Here is a 20,489-nt window from a genome sequence, read left to right on the forward strand (position 1 = left end):
CTTGACTGGGAAATCCCATGGACAGAGGAGCCTGGCAGGCTGCAGTCCATGGGGTCCCAAAGAGTCAGACACAACTTAGCGACTAAACAAGAAGAAGAAATGCAGAAAAGAAAACGTTTAATAAATCCTTTTTTTGTGTGACTGTATTCACTGTTCCTCACCGTAATTTCATTTAAACTTATAATTTAAGTTTTGTGGATTCTGCTGAATGAACTATTTTTGCATTTCTAATCCTGATGACCTAATAACAAGTAAAAATTAAAACTGCTCTACAGAATGAATGGCTTATAGGGTTTGTCTATCCTTTCCTCCAGCAGTATCCAGCCAGAGGCTTATCTTTGTGACTCTTCTTGGTCCTCATTTCCTGAAGTGACAGTGTGTTCAGAGATCTTTATTAAATTTTGCAGCAAGTAACAAGTTTTTCCCTTATGTATTACAGAGTCTGATGGTTACCTAGAACGTCATAATACTGTTTTTAACCAGAAGTATTTTATTTTGATACATGTTATGATATCCTAGACTAGTAATGATGCATAATAGAGGGCAGTAGGTAGATTGCCTGTGTCTCCTACAGATCCCTGCGCGAGATCTGGATCTGAGCTCCTCAGGAAAAGGGAGGATACCAACAGCTGAGGGGTTATGTTAAATTCTGCCAGAGGGAAATGTTTAATAGAGAAAATTAGGAAAATATAGTAAAATATAAGTAGTTTGTATTAATGAAGACTCTGAATATGTTTGCTAAGCTACAAAAATATTGTTATTCTTCTGTAGATCTATAACCATTCACGTATGCTTTGTTTTATCTTGCTTTTATGTTAATTTAAAATTAGTTTGTATTCTCTGGTAAACACATATTAACTACATAGTAACCCATGTGTAGGAAACAGCTGCTTACGGTAATCCATATTTTAAAAAAAAATAAAATGTGAAGGTTCTTTTCAAAGGTACAATACTAATTTGATAAAAGCAGTTAATTCTTTGATATTAGTGGAACTTTGTATTTCTTTTTGTCTTACTTTTTGCCATTGTTTTCATACTCCCAAAGTGTCTCTAAAAAAATTCATCTTAGGAAATTGAACATAAAGATGTTGGCTTTGAAATCTGGACTTCATGAAAGAATAGCATTTGTTTGGATTCTGGTCTGTGCCACAAATCTAAAACACACCCACTTCATGAGACTTCCCTGGCAGTCCAGTGGTTAGGACTCTGGACTTTTACGCTATGTCCTGGGTTCAGTCCTTGGTCGAGGGAACTAAGATACTGCAACCCATTCAACTTGGCCAATTTCAGCTGCTGGTCCACAGGTGAGGCTTTCTGGAAATCCCTATAAATAAAGATTATTTCTGTTTATCCTGCTCAGTGTGTTTCCTGTAATAAATCGTTCAAGAAACTCTGGTCCCTTCATGAACATATCAAGATTGTCCATGGATATGCAGAAAAGAAATTTTCCTGTGAAATTTGTGAGAAGAAATTCTATACCATGGCTCATGTACGGAAACATATGGTTGGTAAGTTGCTTTTCTCTAACACCTATAATTTTCTCGTTCTTTGGTGTGTCTTATGCTTCGAAGTGGGCAGCATATGAGACACGGCCTTATTTGAATCAGTTTTGACTTGTTGAAACCGAATGCAACATGTGTTCAGTAAGCATCACCAGACTGGATGGTAGTCTTCCACACCCAGGGAAGCGCGCTTTCTTTTCAACATTGTTATTCTTTCACCTTTGCTGTTACAGCCTCACAGATTAGAGTGTAGTAAATTAAGATGTCCTTACAGTAGAACGTATCTCTTTTCCAGTTTGAGCCTTTTGGTGAGCTGATTCTGAGTGTAAGTGCATTCTGTGTTGCAGCACACACAAAAGATATGCCATTTACCTGTGAAACCTGTGGAAAGTCATTCAAACGCAGCATGTCACTCAAGGTGCACTCCCTGCAGCACTCTGGAGAGAAGCCCTTCAGATGCGAGGTAAGGCCTGGCTGCCCCCGGGCCCAGGCGTGGGGGCTGGCTTGTGTGTGTGTACGTGGTGAGCAGGGGAAGAGAGGCATGCATTGTGCAAGGCGCAGACTGCGTTTCCACAGAAGCATCAGACCCATGTGCTGAGCGCTGCGTGTTGTTAGCTCACTGCTGGGTAAAGAGCAGTCATTTTTAACACAGCGTTGACTTTCTTAGATTAGGTTAAAGTTGGGACTAACACGTGGTGACTTATTTTACTTTTCTCACTAATTCAGAGAAGTTGGATATACTTCAGTGATAATTATTTAAGAAATGTTCCCTTTTATTAATAACTCAGCTGGGGAAATACAGCAGACAGAGCCAAACAGTTGACACAAGCAGGTTCTATTTTGAGTGTGAAAAATAAAGCTAATCTCAGACTATATAGGGTGGGTGCAAGTAAAGCTGCTCTGCCTGGCATTCAGAAGTCTCCACTGTGTCCAATGCAGAACTGTGACGAAAGGTTTCAGTACAAGTACCAGCTCCGCTCCCACATGAGCATCCACATCGGGCACAAGCAGTTCATGTGCCAGTGGTGCGGCAAGGACTTCAACATGAAGCAGTACTTCGACGAGCACATGAAAACACACACTGGTAAGGAATTCTTGAGAAAAGTACAGATGTGTCTCAGGCGCTTATTGATGATCACCTGTGAATCTGTTTACTTAAAATTCTAAACCACAAGCCTGCATCCTAAGTGCAAATGCCGTTTTACATAAATCTGATATTGAACAATGCAAATTTGTAATATTGAAAAATTAAGCTTTTATCAATTTATTTTATTTCAAAAAGTATTGTTAGTGCCTTTTAACTGTGAGTTCCTTCAAGGTGATGGACTCTTTATTTGGGGCACAGGATCTCCTGAAATTGTATGAAACTTATTTTGTGTATGTGTATATGTTATTTTTCTGAGGAAAGGATTCTAGGTCTTTAAAAAATGGAGGATATTGACTGCTTTTAGCAGAAAACCCTCTCAGTATTCTTAAAGTTTGATTGGAATTGATTTACCAAAATTCACTACTTTTCATGAACATAACCATCAACTGAGGTTAAATAATGTTTTAACTGCTTTATGTTTTCAGGGGTATATGCTTCATAGCATAGAATTGTCTTGTAAGCATTTGATCACCCAGCCTTCAGAGAGCTGGTTAGAATAACAGCCCAGTGTAAACACTGGGGCATTGTATCTCCATCTCTTCTTGATGCTCTGGAATTAGATGTCTTTGCACAAACTGAACAGTATGAAACATTTTTCAAGCTTTTAAATAAAACCTAATCACAGAATTCTAGGTTTTATTAGTCTGCAAAGTAGCAGAGCTAGAAAGAACCACAAGAGATTATCTAGCTTAGCCTGCTTACGAGTGGTGAGGAAATTCTGCCCATGTCTGGGTCTCTCTAGTTCCCATTTCTATATTTAAAGCCCAAGGAAGAATGCCTGCCTGATGGGCTTCTTTCCCCTTCAGAGCAGAGCACCTCAGATTTTAAGGAATAAGCTAGAGGAAGAGAAGAGCTAGAGCTAGAGCATGAGAGAAGTTTAAGTAAATTACATTTCAAAAGGTAATGCTAACTTTGAAGCCTAAGCAGATAGCAGTATATATCAGAGTATTTAATAGATTCTCCCCTTAAAGTCTGGTGGTTCTTGGATAGACTCTCAGTTCTGAGTCAGTTTTAGGGCACAGTTTTTGTTAATTCAGCAGGAAACTATTCAGCAGAAAGTAAGTCTTTTGATGGCAGAAGCTGCTTCACACTCACAAACAGCGCCTGGCACATGGTAGACGCCCAGTCAGTGTCTGCTGCAAGCCTGGAAGGGTCCACTGTGTGAGCCGCTGCCTCTGCGCCCACCTCTTCCCTGCCTGTCTCCCTGTGCTGCTTCCTCCCTGGACTTTCTCCCCCTCTTCTCCTCCTGTGTTTCTCCCTCTTTCTTCTTTCTCCTTTGTCCTTCTTTCTGTTTTCAGGCCCTTAAATGTCCAGAGTATGAAACTGAAGTGTACATTTCATGATTAATGTATTTGTTGAATAAAAACAAAGTTTTATATATTTAGCATATTCTTCTTTGACCAAATAGGCAACCTGAACATTTCCTGTTTCTTCTAAAGGAATATAGCCACTTATATTCACTTAAATGTTTATTCTTCTCATTAAAAGTAGTAGTACATACTTATGAAAGTATATTAGAAAAAATGAAAAATGCAATGCTCTATAATCTTTATCAGTGAGATCACTACTGTTAACATTTTAGCATATGTATTTTTTTTAAATTCTGTGATTTTTTAATATATATACAGATACTGTGAAAAACTTTATATATATATATATATATAGTAATAAAACCAAAGTTGGGTCTTTATGCTCTATTATAACCTACTTTTATTTTACTGTATTATGTCATTAACAGTAATATCATTTTAATGGTTGTGTAATAGCCCTTATAAATTTGTTGTAATAATAGCCATTATTTATTATGCACATATATGCCAAGTATTATCTTAAGCACTTTGCATACATTATCTCATTTAATCAATATAACCTTTACCATGGTCCTGTTAAGGACATTATCTCCATTTTATTTAACTAGTCCCCCATTGGACATTTAGGTTTTTCCAAGTTTTTTTACTGTTATAAGTATTAATAGTACTGTGACAAACAACTTTCTGGCTAACACATCCATGATTATTTTCTTAGATAAATTCCTGGAAATGGGATTATTAGGGCAAAGGTATGTGTGTATTTTTAAGAATTGGTGGTATGTATTGCCAAATAGCTGTCCATATACACTCTTAGCGGCTGTGCCTGAAAGCACTCATTTTCCCAACCCTGTCCAATGTAAATAAAATAATTTTTGAATTAATAGGTGAAAAATGGCTTCTTTTTGTGTTAATTTGTACTTAATTGCTAAGTAAGATGGAGCATTTCTTTCAGTACACTTGTTGGGTATCAGTGTATTTTCTTTTCTGAATTGCTTGTGCCTTATTTGTATTCATCCTTTCATTGCAGTGTTTGGCTTTTTCTTATTGTTTGTGGTAGCTCTTTATATCATAGCTCTTTGTATATATTTATGTCCCCTGGATCTTGTTTAACAGCAGTATTAAAATACTTCCCCCGGTTGGTCATCTGCCTTTTAATATTGTTTATGATGCTTACACTGGGAAGGCACTGCCACTCACTAGCAGTGTGGCCTTACCTGAGTTATGCAACCCCTGTAGGCCTCTGGTTCCGTTGGTATCAGTATTAAATAAGGATGGCAGTAGTACCTTGGAGAGGACCCAAGAAGGGTTAGCTTTTACAGAAGAAAAAAGATAGCTCTTTTACGGCTGGTTGGAACCACTTGTAGAGTGTGTTTTGGTGGGGATTAAGGCCATTGCAGGAACTGACATTGATTGGGCTATTTCTTTGCAGTTAAACAGAAGTGAGGCAGATCTTATCTAGGGAGGCGACCAGCCCTCAGGCAGGGTTTCCTGGGATGGTGTGGACACGGGGTGAGTTCAACATAGAATAATTGCTAATTCTCCTTGTACCAGGCATAGTGCTAAGTACCTAGAGATACAGAATGAATTAAGGCCTGGTATTTGCCCTTAAAAAGCTTATAGTCCAGTGATAGTAATGGTAATAATAATAGTAGTAGTAGCAATAAAATGCATTGAATGTTTACTGTGTATCAAATACTGTTGAATTTGATCAAATACTCCTCGAATTTTTAACTTATCACAGTAACCTATTATTATCTTCATTTTTCAGATGAGGCTTAGAGAGTAAAGAACTTGTCCAAGGCAATCTGATTCTAGAAACACATACTTAAGTTATTCTGATACAAATTTAAGGAAGCAAGTAATAAAATGGAAGGATACACAGGACATCATGAGGGCAAAAAGCACCATCCCAGAGTCTGTTCTCAACTTCCAGAATTTGTCAGCGTACCCAGTCAGGATCAGAGGGATTGATCTGTGCTAAATAGTCTTTGTGTGTGTGTGTGCTAAATAGTTTTTTTGTGTGTGTATGCTAAGTAGTCTTAATGATATATTAATAAAATTGCTAATTTACAATGAAAAGCCTGAATGATAGGTGGTTCAGAACTCTTATGTTCTTTGGTCAGAATATACTTTGCCTAAAATAAAATTTATATTAGTTGCTAAATTATAATCACAAGATTGTCAGGGACAGGAAATTAAGGCAAGGAAGGTAATTGAATGATCTTAATGGTGAGTCCCAACCTTCATTGAATTCAAGAAGTCATCAGTTCCATGACAAAGCTAAGTTTATATATCACTAAGAAAATGCTGCAAATTAAAGAATGAAATGCCATCGATTGTTATGGTATATATCAGTTTCACAGATGTCAGTATGGGGGGAATGCATGTCTTAGAATTAACTAATATTTATTTATTGATGTTAAGAATCTACTCAGTGGGGTTACTGTAATGAACAAGGTTAAAATAGTCCCTAGGTTCACAGACCTTATTGTCAGATTAGGGTGATAGTGATAGACGATTAAGGCCTAACAGTGGTTTGGTGATGAGAGCATAGTAAGTACAACTAAATGAAACTGGCTAGAATTTGATGAATTAGGGGAGGAGAAGAGGCAGGGAATATGATAAGACATGATACCTGAGAGCAATAAGCAAGTATTGGATCGCAGGATAAGCCACGTAGAAAAGTTTGAGCTTTATTCTGAGGACAGTCAGAAGTCCTTAAATGGTTTTAAGCAGAGTGTGACACAACTGTCTGAAAGTTCACTCTGGCTTCACAGTGTGAAGAGTGGACTGATTGGAGGGTGGGGGCAAGAATAGATAAGCTGAAACCAGTCAGATGGCTGTTGCAGTAATCCACGTGAAGGACTGTAATCTTATGGTAGGCCAGATATATAGATATACAGATTTCTGATGCTGCTCATGGATACTCATAAGCAGACTAGAGTGGTTATGTTTATTGGCCAGATCAGTTTTTCCTTTGAACAGTGCAGAAGACAGCCAACTAGCCAAATTCTTGCTCTCTTTAATCTTCCCTGCAGATTCTCTCTTTGTTTATATTGTGTGTTCTTCAGATTCACTATAATACTATTTCTTACAATTAGGTTAGCTTTATCTGTATGTAACAGGTCACATCATAAGGTGTATTGATATATGTGTTTCTAGTTACCCTGATGGACTTAGATGTTAGTACCTCCTCCAGCCACCCATTTACTAGCATTTCCTTAAAATGGGACATTGTACAGGTGGTTGATTTCAAGTATTATATTTTTATTTTTCCTTGTTTCAGCCTCATTGTAATCTTGCCTTGAGGTTTCAGGGAAACTTTATCATCAGTCATTAGCACAGTTAAAAGATTGGGCCTAATAAATAATGAGAGTTAGAGTTAGTTGAAATTGTGGGTGTATGTCTCGAACAGCAAATGTGGAAAATTTGGTAGGACCTCAAGAAATGGATAAAAGATTAGTAAGTAGTAAAAAGGACTCATTTAAATTTGAATACATGGATTTGTGGTAGACCAATTCTAATAGTTTTTGATCTATCTGTAGCAAATCATTATAGCCTGGAAGACTACAAATGAGAGACGATTAGAGCAATCCAGTTTTGGAGCCAGGTTTGAACACATAACAGAAAGTCCATATATTTAGTAAACTTTCAGTCAGTAAAATGTATAGTGAACCAACAAAGTGATTAGTGAAATGGAGAGTGTTTGCGTGTATTAGATTAATAATCAAAGATTAGGTCCTTTGGCTCTGGTTCCATATGGCTGTTGGGAATGAAGAATGTTAACTCTGGAGAGTCAAGGAGGAAAGGGTCAAGGAGATTAATAGGTTATCAAATAGGTGTGCTTTTAAAACATTTTATTATACAAATGAATCATGTTTATCTTAGAAAACAGGAAGTACATATAGGCATAAAAAAGAATAAAAATCACTCATAAACCCATTATCTAAAGATAATCAAAAAAATAAATAAATAAAGATAATCACTTGTAACATTTGTTGTATTTTTTTCCATATTTTCCTATATGCATTTTTCATTAAAAGTGGATAACACATACATACATTTTCATAACTTGCTTGTTTTATTTAATAGACTATAGATAATAGATTATAGGTTTTCATGTTAACAATTACATTTCTATACTTTTTAAAATATTGTTTTTAATGACACCCTCCATTAGATAAGTGTATCACAATTGATCAGTTCCACTTAACAGAGAATTTTAAGTTTTTAATTGGAGGAAATGGATTAAAAAGAAGGAAAGCAAATGGGTACAGAATGTATCTAGAAAGATGAATGTGAATCACAGTGAAGAGTGGCAGTGATTGAATAATGAAAGGTAGGAAGATAAAAGAAATATTCTAGTCAGCAGATAGTACTGGTAACAGTGGAGAAGACTGGTCTGTCCTGACAGTTCAATTCAGGCTTCAGGAAGTGAGGGCAATTCTGGCTTCCATTGAAGGGGAGGGCACCAGGAGATTTCCGTTTTCAAAGGCAGAGAGAAGTAAAGACTGCAATATGGATAAAGAGGTGTTTGCCAAAGGGTTAGAAGTCTCAAAGTGGAGGAAAACAGTAAGAAAATAACATTCCTTTGTGTGTGCAGGAATGCACAAAGCATTGGGGTATAAAGTGCTGTGGTTTTTGTGTCTGGAGCCATTCTGCAGAATTTTAAATCCTGCCTCTCCACTAGCCATAGAATCTTTAGCAAGTTTCTTAATTTCCTCATCAGTAAAACAGGGATAACAACATACCTCCCTCATAAGGCTGTCAGGATCACCAAAGGTTAATGAGATGTTAAGTGATTAGAACAAAGTAAGTAAGTAAGACTGCATATTAGAACAATATGCAGTATCTTTTATTTATACTGAGTAGAATAAGGACATCTGTTAGAAAGAAAGGGAGCAGTGATTGAAGTGAGAGCAAACTCTTGTAGCAGGAGCTACAGTAAAGATAGAAGCTACATACACTGAGCATTGGTGAAGGAATTGACAAATACAAGCACATGGTCACTGAAGCACATGTGTACAGGTACTGCACACCGTACCACAGCATTCTGGGTGAAGTGATCACAGACACGTATTTTTGTTTCTCCCCTATAACCTGGGGAGAGGGGCAGGCAAACAGCATAGAATAAGCAGTAAGTCCACTATGCAGTAAGTCCAAAGGAAAGCTTAAAAATTAATCCCTTAGAACCCAAACCCAAGTTCCTCCCTAGGTGCACTTAGAATTATGGGGTTTTGTTTCCTTTTTGGCTCCCTATCCCAAATGTTCTCCACCAAGAACGGTAGCCTGCCTGTCAATCCTCCCCACACCCATGGGCATTTGGAAATGGTATGGGGACATTTTTGATGGTCAGAATTTCTTAGGGGCATTTAGTAAACTGGAGCCAGGACCACTGAGTGCTCTTCAGATGTGCAGACAGTCCCATGTGATGGAAAACTGCCTGCAGAGAAACACTGCATTGTGAAATCCATGTTGTAGGGTGAGTCAGTCCACTATTTCCCCAAATACCAAAAAGTAAGCCACATGCGAAGCATTAGCAACGAGGAGACATAAGGAGACTCATTTACTCCATGGGACATTTTCAGCAAAGTCCTGCGTTGTGTTGGAATGTCAGAAATTGCTTACAGATCAGCTGGCCTAGCTTAAAGGCAGAGATTCATCTGTGGGCTTGGTCCTCTTGAGCACAGGAAAGCCATCCGACCACTTCTTCCTGTAGGATGTGGGAGATGACTTTTGTAGATGCCTTTTTTTTTTTTTTAATCTTTTACCCAAGCCCCGATGGTAGGTTGTATATAAGTTTTAGTTGTGTCTGCTGTTTTTTGTGAAGTCCCAACTTTGGGGGACTCTTTCATGACTATCCGAATATAATATGCAGTAAGGGAGAGGAGTGGTAACCTTATTTAATATGAGGGGTAGCTGGAGCACATACTTACCGCCTAGTGTGTTAATCATGTCTTTGTGTCTGTGTTCATCTCAGGAGAGAAACCCTTTATCTGTGAAATCTGTGGCAAAAGCTTCACCAGCCGCCCCAACATGAAGAGGCACCGTAGGACTCACACAGGCGAGAAGCCCTACCCGTGTGACGTGTGCGGCCAGCGGTTCCGCTTCTCCAACATGCTTAAGGCCCACAAGGAGAAGTGCTTCCGGGTGACCAGCCCCGTGAACGTGCCGCCTGCTGTCCAGATCCCACTCACAACCTCCCCAGCCACCCCAGTTCCTTCTGCGGTGAACACCCCCACGACCCCCGCCCCTCCCGTCAGTATGAACCCTGTCGGCACTCTGCCCCCTCGGCCCATCCCCCACCCCTTCTCACACCTTCACATCCACGCTCACCCTCACCACCCACACCACCTTCCCATTCCGCCCGTCCCTCACCTGCCCCCACCTCCAGCTCTCTTTAAGAGTGAGCCTTTAAATAACAGAGGCCAGGGTGAGGACACGTTTCTGCGGCACCTGGCAGAGAAGAACAGTGCAGCACAGCATCACTAACATCCATCTCCTTAAGTGTGTTCTCCACGAGTTACGTGCCCCTGTTTGAGTTTGCAGAGAGGGGGTTGGTGAGCATTTCTGTAGCTGTCAGACTCTCAGCCTCCACCAAGAGCTTTGTCATTGTCTTGGTGAATCAGCACATCCGAGGGAGTGAACAAGAAGACCTTGAGCTCACGGAGGGAACTGTCATCTAAACCAGGGAACCACCGAAGTAAAGCCCAATTTGCTTGCATTTTCTGGTGACTTTTATAAATTTCAAATACTCAGACTTGTGGAATTTTATAATTTCATATCAGCTGATGAGGTATGCTTGCTTTTATATCCTGGACTTCTCCTCAAAGAGGGGACAGGCCTGGTTTCCTTTGTACTAATCGGGAAGGCTGTGAGATTAATCCAGAGCATTAATTGTATCACTGTGTATCGTAACAAATTATTTTCAGCTTTTGGTGCTGGCTTCAGAGTTGAGCTAGCTGTGTTTCACAGTATATCAAGCATTATAGAGAAAGACAGAAAATTTCTTCTTTGTGTAGCTCTCCTAATGCACTCTTTATTTTACTACAGAAATTATTTTAGAGTTTTTGTATAGACTTCTTTAGTAGTCTGTTTCTAAAACGAAATGTATTTCAATAAGCGGTGTAATTTTTTCAGTGTAGCTGGACCTATGTTGTAAAATAGAAAAAATTTTTATAATCATCAAAATGTGATTCTTAAAGATGCATATAACTTCTATAGTTCAAAGTTATTCTTACATCCGTACAACTCAAAGGTGCTTCAGAAAGTAGATGTATCTCAGAGGGTCTCCAGACCAAGTTACTGCAAAAAATGAGGTTTAGCTTTCAGAACTTGACCTAAGTCCTTGGTAGTTTTTTAATCTCTGCTTAACACTTGGGGGGTCTGTTAGGCTTACGGACATGCTCTATCCTCCATGTTCCGTTTGGTTCAGTTTAGTGTGTTAAATGGAATGATTTGCAGGGGGTTGAGCCTTTTCCAGGGAAGTCACCTGAAGCTGGCCTGTTTTGAAAATCTGAGTCAAGCTGTTCACCATCAAGAGGAGGAAGTTGGGGAGGCTGTTTCATCTCAGCCACGTCTCACTTCCCTCAGAACTGTGTTCAGGTTCAACCTTTGTGGGATGATAGATTGAAGTCTCCTGCTACTCTGCTTATTTTGAGGTTGCTTGTTTTTCTAGAATTGTTGTGGAAAGATAAAACAGTACATTAAAATCAAAACATGATGTTGCTAATAGTGGCTGAGAAATTTGGATAAGAACACAAATGGGTTATGACTTCTAAAATGTCTCTTGTATCAATGGATATAGTCACAACTTCAAGCTGTTCAACACAGTTAAAATTGTAGTGAGGGGAAGAAAGTGACATTTTGCTGCCCTGTCCTCTGCAAGTAATTACCTGGTAGCAGTCTTCTTGGTGATAAGAAGAGCCAGTCTCTAATTTGGGGCAGGTTTGGAAGAGTTTGGGCAACTTCTAAAGAGCATGGTCAGTCAGGGGTTCATTATAGGAAAGGCTGAGCAGAAGGGCTAACAGATTACTTTTAACTGATCACATTTATCCAGACTCAGTATAGCTAAAAGTTTTGTAATTTTTCATGTCAGTGAACTGAGTTCCAGCACAAAGTCTACTCTCTCTCTCTCTCCCTTCCTCAGTTTTTTTTAATCTTGAAATTTCTTCATTTTTCTTTCCTCGGGTTTTTAAATCTTTGCGTGACTCAGAACCCTGACTTTTATTTATTTTTATTTTTAACATTAAGTGTGCGGAAATATTTGCAGCACTTTTCTGGCTTATTAGCTCTGTGGTAGGAAAAACGGGAACTCTCCATTGAGGTTAAGTCCCTATTTTTAAAATGCTGTATTCTCTGCTAGCTTTTTGGTTTAATACTTCCAGATTTTTTTCTTTCTGATTATCGCCTTTATCTTCTATGGTGAGCATAGGAAAATTTGGAAGTGAGGCAGAAAAGTATCTTCAGTATCATATTTTTCTCCCTATTTTTGGATGTAACTTCTAAAGAATGCTGTTTTAAATGTTTGTATACATTCTTTGACCACTCAAGTACCCAAACCAATAAGAAAAGTTAATTTATGACTGTTCTATCTTTGGTGGCTGCCTCCCTTTACTTCCACAATTTCCTTGGCATTCCATGACAATTTGTGGGTATACACCTTTGTGTGGACATAACCATTTTTTCATGTCCAAGCTTACAATATTAAAATGATTTTTAAGATGTAAATTGAGCTTAATTAATTGGTTATTTTATTCTAAATAAATTTACAATATTGGGCTGCAGTTCTGAATTCTAACTGGAGACTTACAGAATCAACCATTTTATGAGGTGTACTATAAATTACACACTGGAAAATCCAGTTAGTCATATTTCTTTTTTCATTCAAGTGAATATAGCCATAAAACATGTGCTACGTAGGAAAACCAATACTAAGCAGAAAATCACTACCACCCTTAATAGAAGCAAAAAAAAAAAAAGGATTATCTTCTTTAAAAAATGAGCATTGTCACACAATACAGTTTCTTAGTGAAATATATTATGGAACAATCTGGAAACTCAAATTTTTCCCCTAGTTAAGTATACCTTCCCTGATTTGGGGTTTGTGGTCTTCAGGAAAACTGCTCAGAATATATTGGCTGCTCATCAGTGTCAGATTACATATGCCTAATGAAATGCATTAAGAATATTCATAACAATGTTTCTGAATAGAAGAACTGCAGGATGAAGCCTTAAACATATATGTGCATCAGGTTTAACATGCTTAAGACTCGAACTCAGGGTTAAACATTTGATGGGATCCTTTACTAAGATAACAGTTGTGTGGCATGTTCCCTCTCACCTATGGTACAGCACCCTGTGACTTCTTCAGAAATTATTACCTATTTGTTACCTGTTTATGAAAAAAAGAACTCTGGAGGAGTTTGAGTTCTCAGCCCTTCTCTGTACTTAAATTTTAAAGACAACAAAGGCCACATTTCAGCATCATATAGATATCAAATTGAGGCTGCTTTTCATGACTTAAATTTTCCTGTCTTCAAAGGCTTGTACCATTGCTAGAATTAAGACTTACTTAGAAATCCCAGCTTGAGTTGATACTGCTTTTTAATTTTCTTTTTACATTTTTCTATTCTTTCACGTAGATTTGTCATTCAAATATAAACTCTTCCTTAGCCTTAGTGAAAGGCTGCTTGCTGCTTTCTCAAATCGAGAGGGGCAGGCTTACACAGAGTTAGACTTTTACATTTGAATGAAGAAAATCAGATGAACAGTTTAAAGCATGTGGCTTCCTTTCCATGTATATTTGTGATTTGATTCCTATTTTTAGCAGGCAGGGAAGTCTCCACGTAAAACTTTCCTACATAGTTCACAGTAGCCTTTACAGATCAGTTACATATACTTTTACAGTCTACCATTTACATTTTCTGTTCTAAATTAATGACTGAGCATGGACATTGCCATAGTCATACCATCTTTCTTAAACCAACATTGATTGGAAGGAAATTTTCATTGTGTTTAGAATGTTCCGTATATACACTCTCTATATATGGTTGATTGTCCCTTGTATTCTAAAGGCAAAATACTCTGAAGAGATGCTTGTAAACTTTTGATTTTCTATTTCTTGACTTTTTTTTTCAGTTTTTATGTTTGTTGAATGGATATGCTTGTTTAGCTTAATTTTTATTTCACTGGAAATTTTAAGAAAATCAAGCAGACATAGAAATTCATTACAGATGTGTGTGTATATATATGTATGTGTGTGTGTATTTACCACATCTTAAAGATTTCAGTTAGTGAAATACAGAATGGTGGGTGGGATTTTAATGTTTGAAAAAAAGAGAGAAAGAAAAACTAAAGTTAGAGAAATCCTTCTGTTTGAGCTACTGTATAGAAGAGACAACTTTTATTATTATTATGTTGCTGACCAACATGATGAACATTTTGATGCTGTTCCAGACTGTATGAGAAGTATTTGATGAAAAAGGGATAAATTACATTTAGGGATAAATTACATTTTATGAACTATGTCCCATTACAAAAATCAACCCACTTGGATTCCTTCAGACTATTACAATTGAGCAAGTAAATATTGGGTTTTAATTTTCCTTTGCCTGAACCAAGATAGGAAATTTCCCAAAAGATCTTTTTTTTTTTTTCTTTTCAGGAATGAAAGGTCATTAGCCATTAAGAGATACTGGCATTATTATGTACTAGCAACACCCTAGCTAACGTGCTTCTGTCATCTGTAGCATTTGTGACAAATGACAATGACCTTCCAACCCTGGACACTACCTCGATAAAGCAAACCAGAGATCCTCTCTAGACTTTCTATGGAAGCCATAAAAGTTGCCATCAAGATATCTACTTTCATAGTTCTGTACTTTTATACTCTCTGGACTTTTTATAGACTTTGTGATCAGATCTTTTTGTCTTAGAGGATAGGTTTTGCAATATTCAAAGGAAAATCACACTCCTTGATTGTCCCAGCTTTGAAGCTGTAACTCGGTACTTTTGTTTAAAGAATTAGATAATATACCATTTATCATTTGCAGAATCGCATATCCAGAAAACAAACTTCTCTTCCTTATCCCCTAGGTAGAAGCTATACTGTTGTCAGAAACTACTTACAAAGTGGATTTCTACCTTGTTAAACTCTGTGTATAACTTGATAATATATGTATTGTCACAATGTTTCCGGAGTTGTTTTTAATTTTCTTATGACAGGTTAGTGAGTGTACATCTCTCTAATCTCTCTCGCTGCAGCTTCAGTCTCTCTCTCTCTGTTCTTGAGTGCCTTCAAAAAGCCAGCATCCTGGAACATTCTTTTCCTGATCTGAATCCTACCTCTGATTATTTCATCCTCCATGACTGTTGGAACTCACCTATATTCCAGTTGATTTGTCTCTACCAGCTCGCTGAAACCTTGGGTGTGAATTTTTTATGCATTTCTGTTTTGTTCCCCCATTTAGATTACACTTTAAACTTTTATTTATATCTTGTTTCTTCATGTATTACATCTCTAATGATGAAATATTTTATTCTTATCTTACTCCTCATGTGTTTTTCTTTCACCAGAAACCAGATGGTCCTTTCAAATTAAAGGTCACTAAGTATCTCTTCCAAACATCTTTTTCTCATCTTAGTCTTCCTGAATGCCTCCCCTTTCTGAGTAAGGGATCGTGAATGCTGCTGTTGCTATACCCTCTTTCTATGTGCTCGCTCTCTCTTCTAGAAACATTTTGCAAGGTTGTACTCATAATTTTATTTTAGTCTAATTTCAAATTGCTCTCTGGGTTTATCAGAAGTCCCTTACTGATTTTTGATCGGCCTCTTTTATCCTATCCCTCAAAAACTTCCAGTTAGTTTCTCTTCTGCTTGTTCTCATCTAATTAATTTTTAAAATATTGTGGATACGTAATATATGAAGGATGTAATAAAAAGGAGGTTTCCTTGTATTCTCCATGTGATATGAGCACCTTACTGATAAAAACATTTTCGTCATTGGCTCACCTTTCACAGTCAGCACTGTGGTTTGTGCTGTGTACAGGTCTCTTGCTCCCTTTCAGTTCTCCTCTAAAACTGAAAACAAATTCAATTCTTTCAAATGAGGAAATCAGAGTAAAAGAAGGCTGTTGAGTTGAGTATGTTGGCCTTAGTCAAAATCTTTCCTTTCTGACTTGAAATGTCATGTCTCTTTCCTTAAAGTTAATAGTTCTAATACTCAGGTTTTCAAGACTAACTAATAACCACATGAAGTGGGAGTCTAAGAAGGCAGCTGTTAATAAATTCTTACTGCTTTTTATCTGGTGACAGTATGTTATTGATAGGATAGTGCAAAATTGTGAGAATGCTTAGGTTTGATAATGAATACATTCTAGACATTTGAAGATTTCCATGGGTATTTGGAATGGGAATACTAGTTTACAAAATGCAAAAAGTTGATTTCTACAGAAATAAGTAACAACAGTTTCTTGTTGTTTTAAATCTTTTTACTTTAATATGCCTTGGTAGTCCCCATTATTGCCCTAGAAGTTTGCCTCTTTTATGTGGTAACTTTCTACTGAAAGCAACCGCTTTGTATTTCTGGCTTTTCTCCTGGGACTCTCAGGCAGTACAGCAGTGGGAGTGATGGGGGGCTCACACTGAGAAGCCGCATCCCTGAGACAGACTGTTGACCTGTTTCATGTCCATATCTGTATGAGACATTTGGCACAGGTATCAAAGGGTCTTTGCCCCGGAGAAGTGTCGCCTCCACTTTCTAGTTTCACACTATCTGAGCTTCCCTGGTGAGATCAGGGATGTTACAAATTACTTGAAAATGATTTGGGGGACAGGGCAAGAAGGGGTAGGAGCTGAGTTTTCCTTCCAAAGTTGGAAGGAAGTCTGGTACTTGTGTTGTTGGGTTTGGTCAACCAAAGAGCCTGTCTCTGTAGTGGATGTGCCAGAGAGTCCAGGTGTTTCTAAATATCCAGCTCCCTTGACAAACACAGCTTCCTTCTTACCTGCCTTTTACGGGTGGAAAGGGACCGTGTGATTGCAAGGCCAGAGACTCCAACTCACATTCTGCATAGGACTAGAGGCTATGTTTAACTGCATTTGAAAGCTCATGGGGAAATACTTTATTCTCTTAGAATCTCTAACCTGACCTGGAAATACATTTTCTATGCTTGGTCATTCAACTCCTGAGACTTTTTCCAAAAGTGAAAAAGGAAGAAAGTAGGTGGCATAATTTTGGTGTTTCCTGCTAGAATTGTATCCCCAACCATACATATGCAGCCTCAGAGGAATTCTCAATCTTCTGCAAGTTTTGAGTATGCCTTTCCCTCTTTTCTTGACATGGGCAGCGTGATTCTGCTCCACCAGCAGTACTGGCTTTGTCCACAAGGGAGCAACAAAACACTTGAGCTTCTCTATTCTCACCTTCTAAAGCAACATCCCACTTTTAAGTCTCTTACAGAATATTCTTTCTTGGCTCCATATTTGTTTTCAGATCTTGGTTTTTAAGACTTTTCCCCATATTACTAAGTGCTCAGCCTTATGGAAACAAAGGTTGATGTGTGGGTCAGGTGTCCTTGGGGGTCAGGCATCTGAACAGAAAGCCAGAACCTTCCCTTGAGGGATCTGTCTTGTGCTAAATGCAAAGTAGGAAGGTCACCCTCCTTACTTCTTCCTCCCAAATCCCACCACCAGTATAGAGCCATCATGTCTCTGAGAAGAAGAGCGGCAGGGATAACTGGAGTAGGAATGAGGAAAGGCTTCTTACCTTCTTTGCTCCAAGCACATGTCCATTATAGCAGAGAGCAAGTCACTGGGGTCAGCTCTGCATCCTGACCTGTGGGAGGTCTGCTATGGCATCCACTCCACCCAGTTAGAGTTCAGCTCATGTTTCCTCTGTGTCAGTTATTTGTCTTCGGGCTCCTAATCCTCATCAGCTCTCTGATCACAAGGTTTGTTTGTGCTTATAGTGGTGTCTTCCTCACAAGAAGCAGGTCAGTTATCAAGCAAAAGCAAACCCCAGACCCTAACTATTTAGCCTGTAGAACTGGGAGGCATTTGCACCTGAAATGGCCTTCCAAACAGGTGTCTGCCTGGCCCTTCTTCCCCAGCCAAATCTGACCCTGAGCAATATAGGTAGACAGAGGCGTCTGCTTGTAACTCCATTTGATGAAAAAGAGAACTGAAGCTGTGATCGGTTTAGGTAACGGGGCCAGGGGTAACTTGTTTGTCTTTATTTTTGTTTTCCCTGACAGTACTGAAATCACTTGCACTTTTCCTCATTTCTTAAAGAAAAAATCCAGTTTGCTTGCCAGGAATTGTTCAGCGTTAGGTTTACAGAGCTTGTTGTTGAATGTTGAACATTTGTCCAAAGGAGTTTGACGAAACAGAAGCTGCTTGGTCCCTGTTCTGCCTGCTAGGTCATAAGGATTAAGGCCATGTGGCTGGGGTACTTGTGTCAAGTCCAGAAGAGGGCAGTGTCCCTCTCCTACCTCTGTGAGGGTGCAGTTGAAGGTCAAGTTGGACTCATATAGGGCAGGTACCTCTCATGCTGCAAAGAAGTTTAGAGGAGTCTTCAGTTGGGGAGGTGACAGGTAATGGGACAGGGTCTCGTAAGATGGGAAAGACACTGGGGAGGGAGAGCTGCTCGGCCCCAGGGAACCATGGTGAGGGGGAGCCACGCTTCCCTCCCGCATCTCCAAACGTGCCCAGCTTCCCGGAGTCCTCTGTATTCCAGCATCCTGTCAGATCCCTCAATGTACTGATTATCCCCCTTGTGTTAACTGTACCAATATTATTTTTTTAGCAATTGAAATGCACTTTTTTTTTTTATTTCAACTCAATCATGATTTTAAGTATAAAAATTTATAGACTGTTAAAACTACTTTTTTGTGTATTTTTAACCACTTGATGTAGCATTGTCTATTTTATTCTTGTGAGACTCTGGTACAAGATGTGCCATTTCATGATATTTCCAAGATGCTGGGCCTTTGGATGTGTACGGTAACCAATTTAATGCTAATGTTCACAGTAAAAAAAAAAAAAAAGTAGCCATATCCATTGTGTGTCTTCCTTCAGTTCATTTCTTCCGTATGCTCAGTTGACAGTCTTCATAACACTCTGGCAGCCCACGAATCCTGCTGACCTCTGTATGAAAAGTAGCATGTTTTCACGGCTGCTGGCCAAAGTTAGAGTGATTAGTTCTCTCTTTTCTCTGCTGCCTGGCTCAGTGCTGATTGGTTTCAGTAACACTACTCTGTCTACTGAGCAATAATCTGAACCTGTCCTAGAAAACAGTGTTTGAAAAAAGGGTTCATGATTGGGTTCTGATCAGTCTGAAGAAAAAGAAGCCAGATGGAAAGCGCTTACAAAGCACATTCAGTGAAAAGCAATGATTATAAATGTGGTACTTGGATGAGGTACTTCGCCATTCATTCATGCACTCGTTTGTCTGCTCCACAAATGTTTATGGAGTGCTCAACACGTATTGGGCACTGATCTGCCCACTGGGGGTTCCACCGTAAACAAGACAGTCTCTGCTCTCGTGGAGCCTGTGTTCCAGTGGAGGAAACCCGACAACAAGCAAGTAAATAATTCTCCAACACATGAGCTGTTACTGTAGCCACTGGAGGAGCAACCATTTTCTGCCAGGAGCCTTTCAGCTCAGGATGCACCCTGTTTGATTCAGATTAAGAATTCCACTGAGGGAGTTAACCATACAGAAAGGAAACCTTGTTCAATGTTCCTTTTGTTTAAAACCTTTTAGAATGGAACATAACTGCCCAAATCAGAGAATTGACATTCTTATTTTCTATCATTTTGTAACTCTAAATACTGATGTTAACATACTTTTTTCATGAATATAAAGTAGATAGCCCCTGACCCCAGTATATACTAAATCAGTGACTTTCAAACTTTGGCTGTGGCCCATAGTAAGAAATGTATTCTCTCATTAGTTGGCTATTTCTCATCAATATATATATTGATGAGTTTGTATAAGTGAATTAAAAATTCAAGAAAAATATCCACTTTGATATTTTCTATTTTTTAAATGCTGACCTTGAACTACAAAATTAATTTTAAGACCCACTAAGTTCTGCCTGCAGTTTGAAGAATCCTAAAGCAGGGTTTATGTGTATGTGTATTATTTTATCCCAACAGCAGCCTGAATTCAATGTCATGTAGAATCTGGTTATTTTAACTGGGTCTTCAAACATCTTAAGTCTTAACATGTTTCTATTTCTGATCGGGTCCAGACTCTGAAGCTCCTGGCACAGATTAGCCATTGCTTATTCCAGTGCCCTGCAGTGAAGACAGGTCAGTCTTGGGCACACTGCGGTCCTATCTTATGGGGCCTCTAACCTGCTGCCTGTACCCAGGTAGCTAGAACTACTTTATTGCAGTGTCAAGGTCTCCATGGTAAATGGTAATAATAGTGATCCTTGATGAGCCATGCCTCCTGTGTCCATACCCTTCTGTAGTCTTGGCCTTGCCCCTCTCTCCACCAAGCTCCCAGTAGGAACTTAGTGGCCA

General features: G+C 38.7%; 1 protein-coding gene across 2 annotated transcripts in view; it reads left to right on the forward strand.

The window, feature by feature from the left end:
• Window positions 1-18,794, forward strand: part of ZNF652 (zinc finger protein 652) — a 66,361-nt gene extending 47,567 nt beyond the window's left edge. For both annotated transcript variants that reach the window (XM_070389714.1, XM_070389715.1), the window contains exons 3-6: window positions 1,361-1,508; window positions 1,850-1,965; window positions 2,442-2,586; window positions 9,940-18,794. In XM_070389714.1, the coding sequence (XP_070245815.1) occupies window positions 1,361-1,508; window positions 1,850-1,965; window positions 2,442-2,586; window positions 9,940-10,451 (921 nt within the window). In that variant the 3' untranslated portion in view covers window positions 10,452-18,794. The remainder of the gene's footprint in view (window positions 1-1,360; window positions 1,509-1,849; window positions 1,966-2,441; window positions 2,587-9,939) is intronic.
• The last annotated feature ends 1,695 nt before the right edge of the window (window positions 18,795-20,489 follow it).

Source organism: Bos mutus, chromosome 19 (genome assembly GCF_027580195.1).
Source record: "Bos mutus isolate GX-2022 chromosome 19, NWIPB_WYAK_1.1, whole genome shotgun sequence".
Classification (NCBI taxonomy): Eukaryota; Metazoa; Chordata; class Mammalia; order Artiodactyla; family Bovidae; genus Bos; species Bos mutus.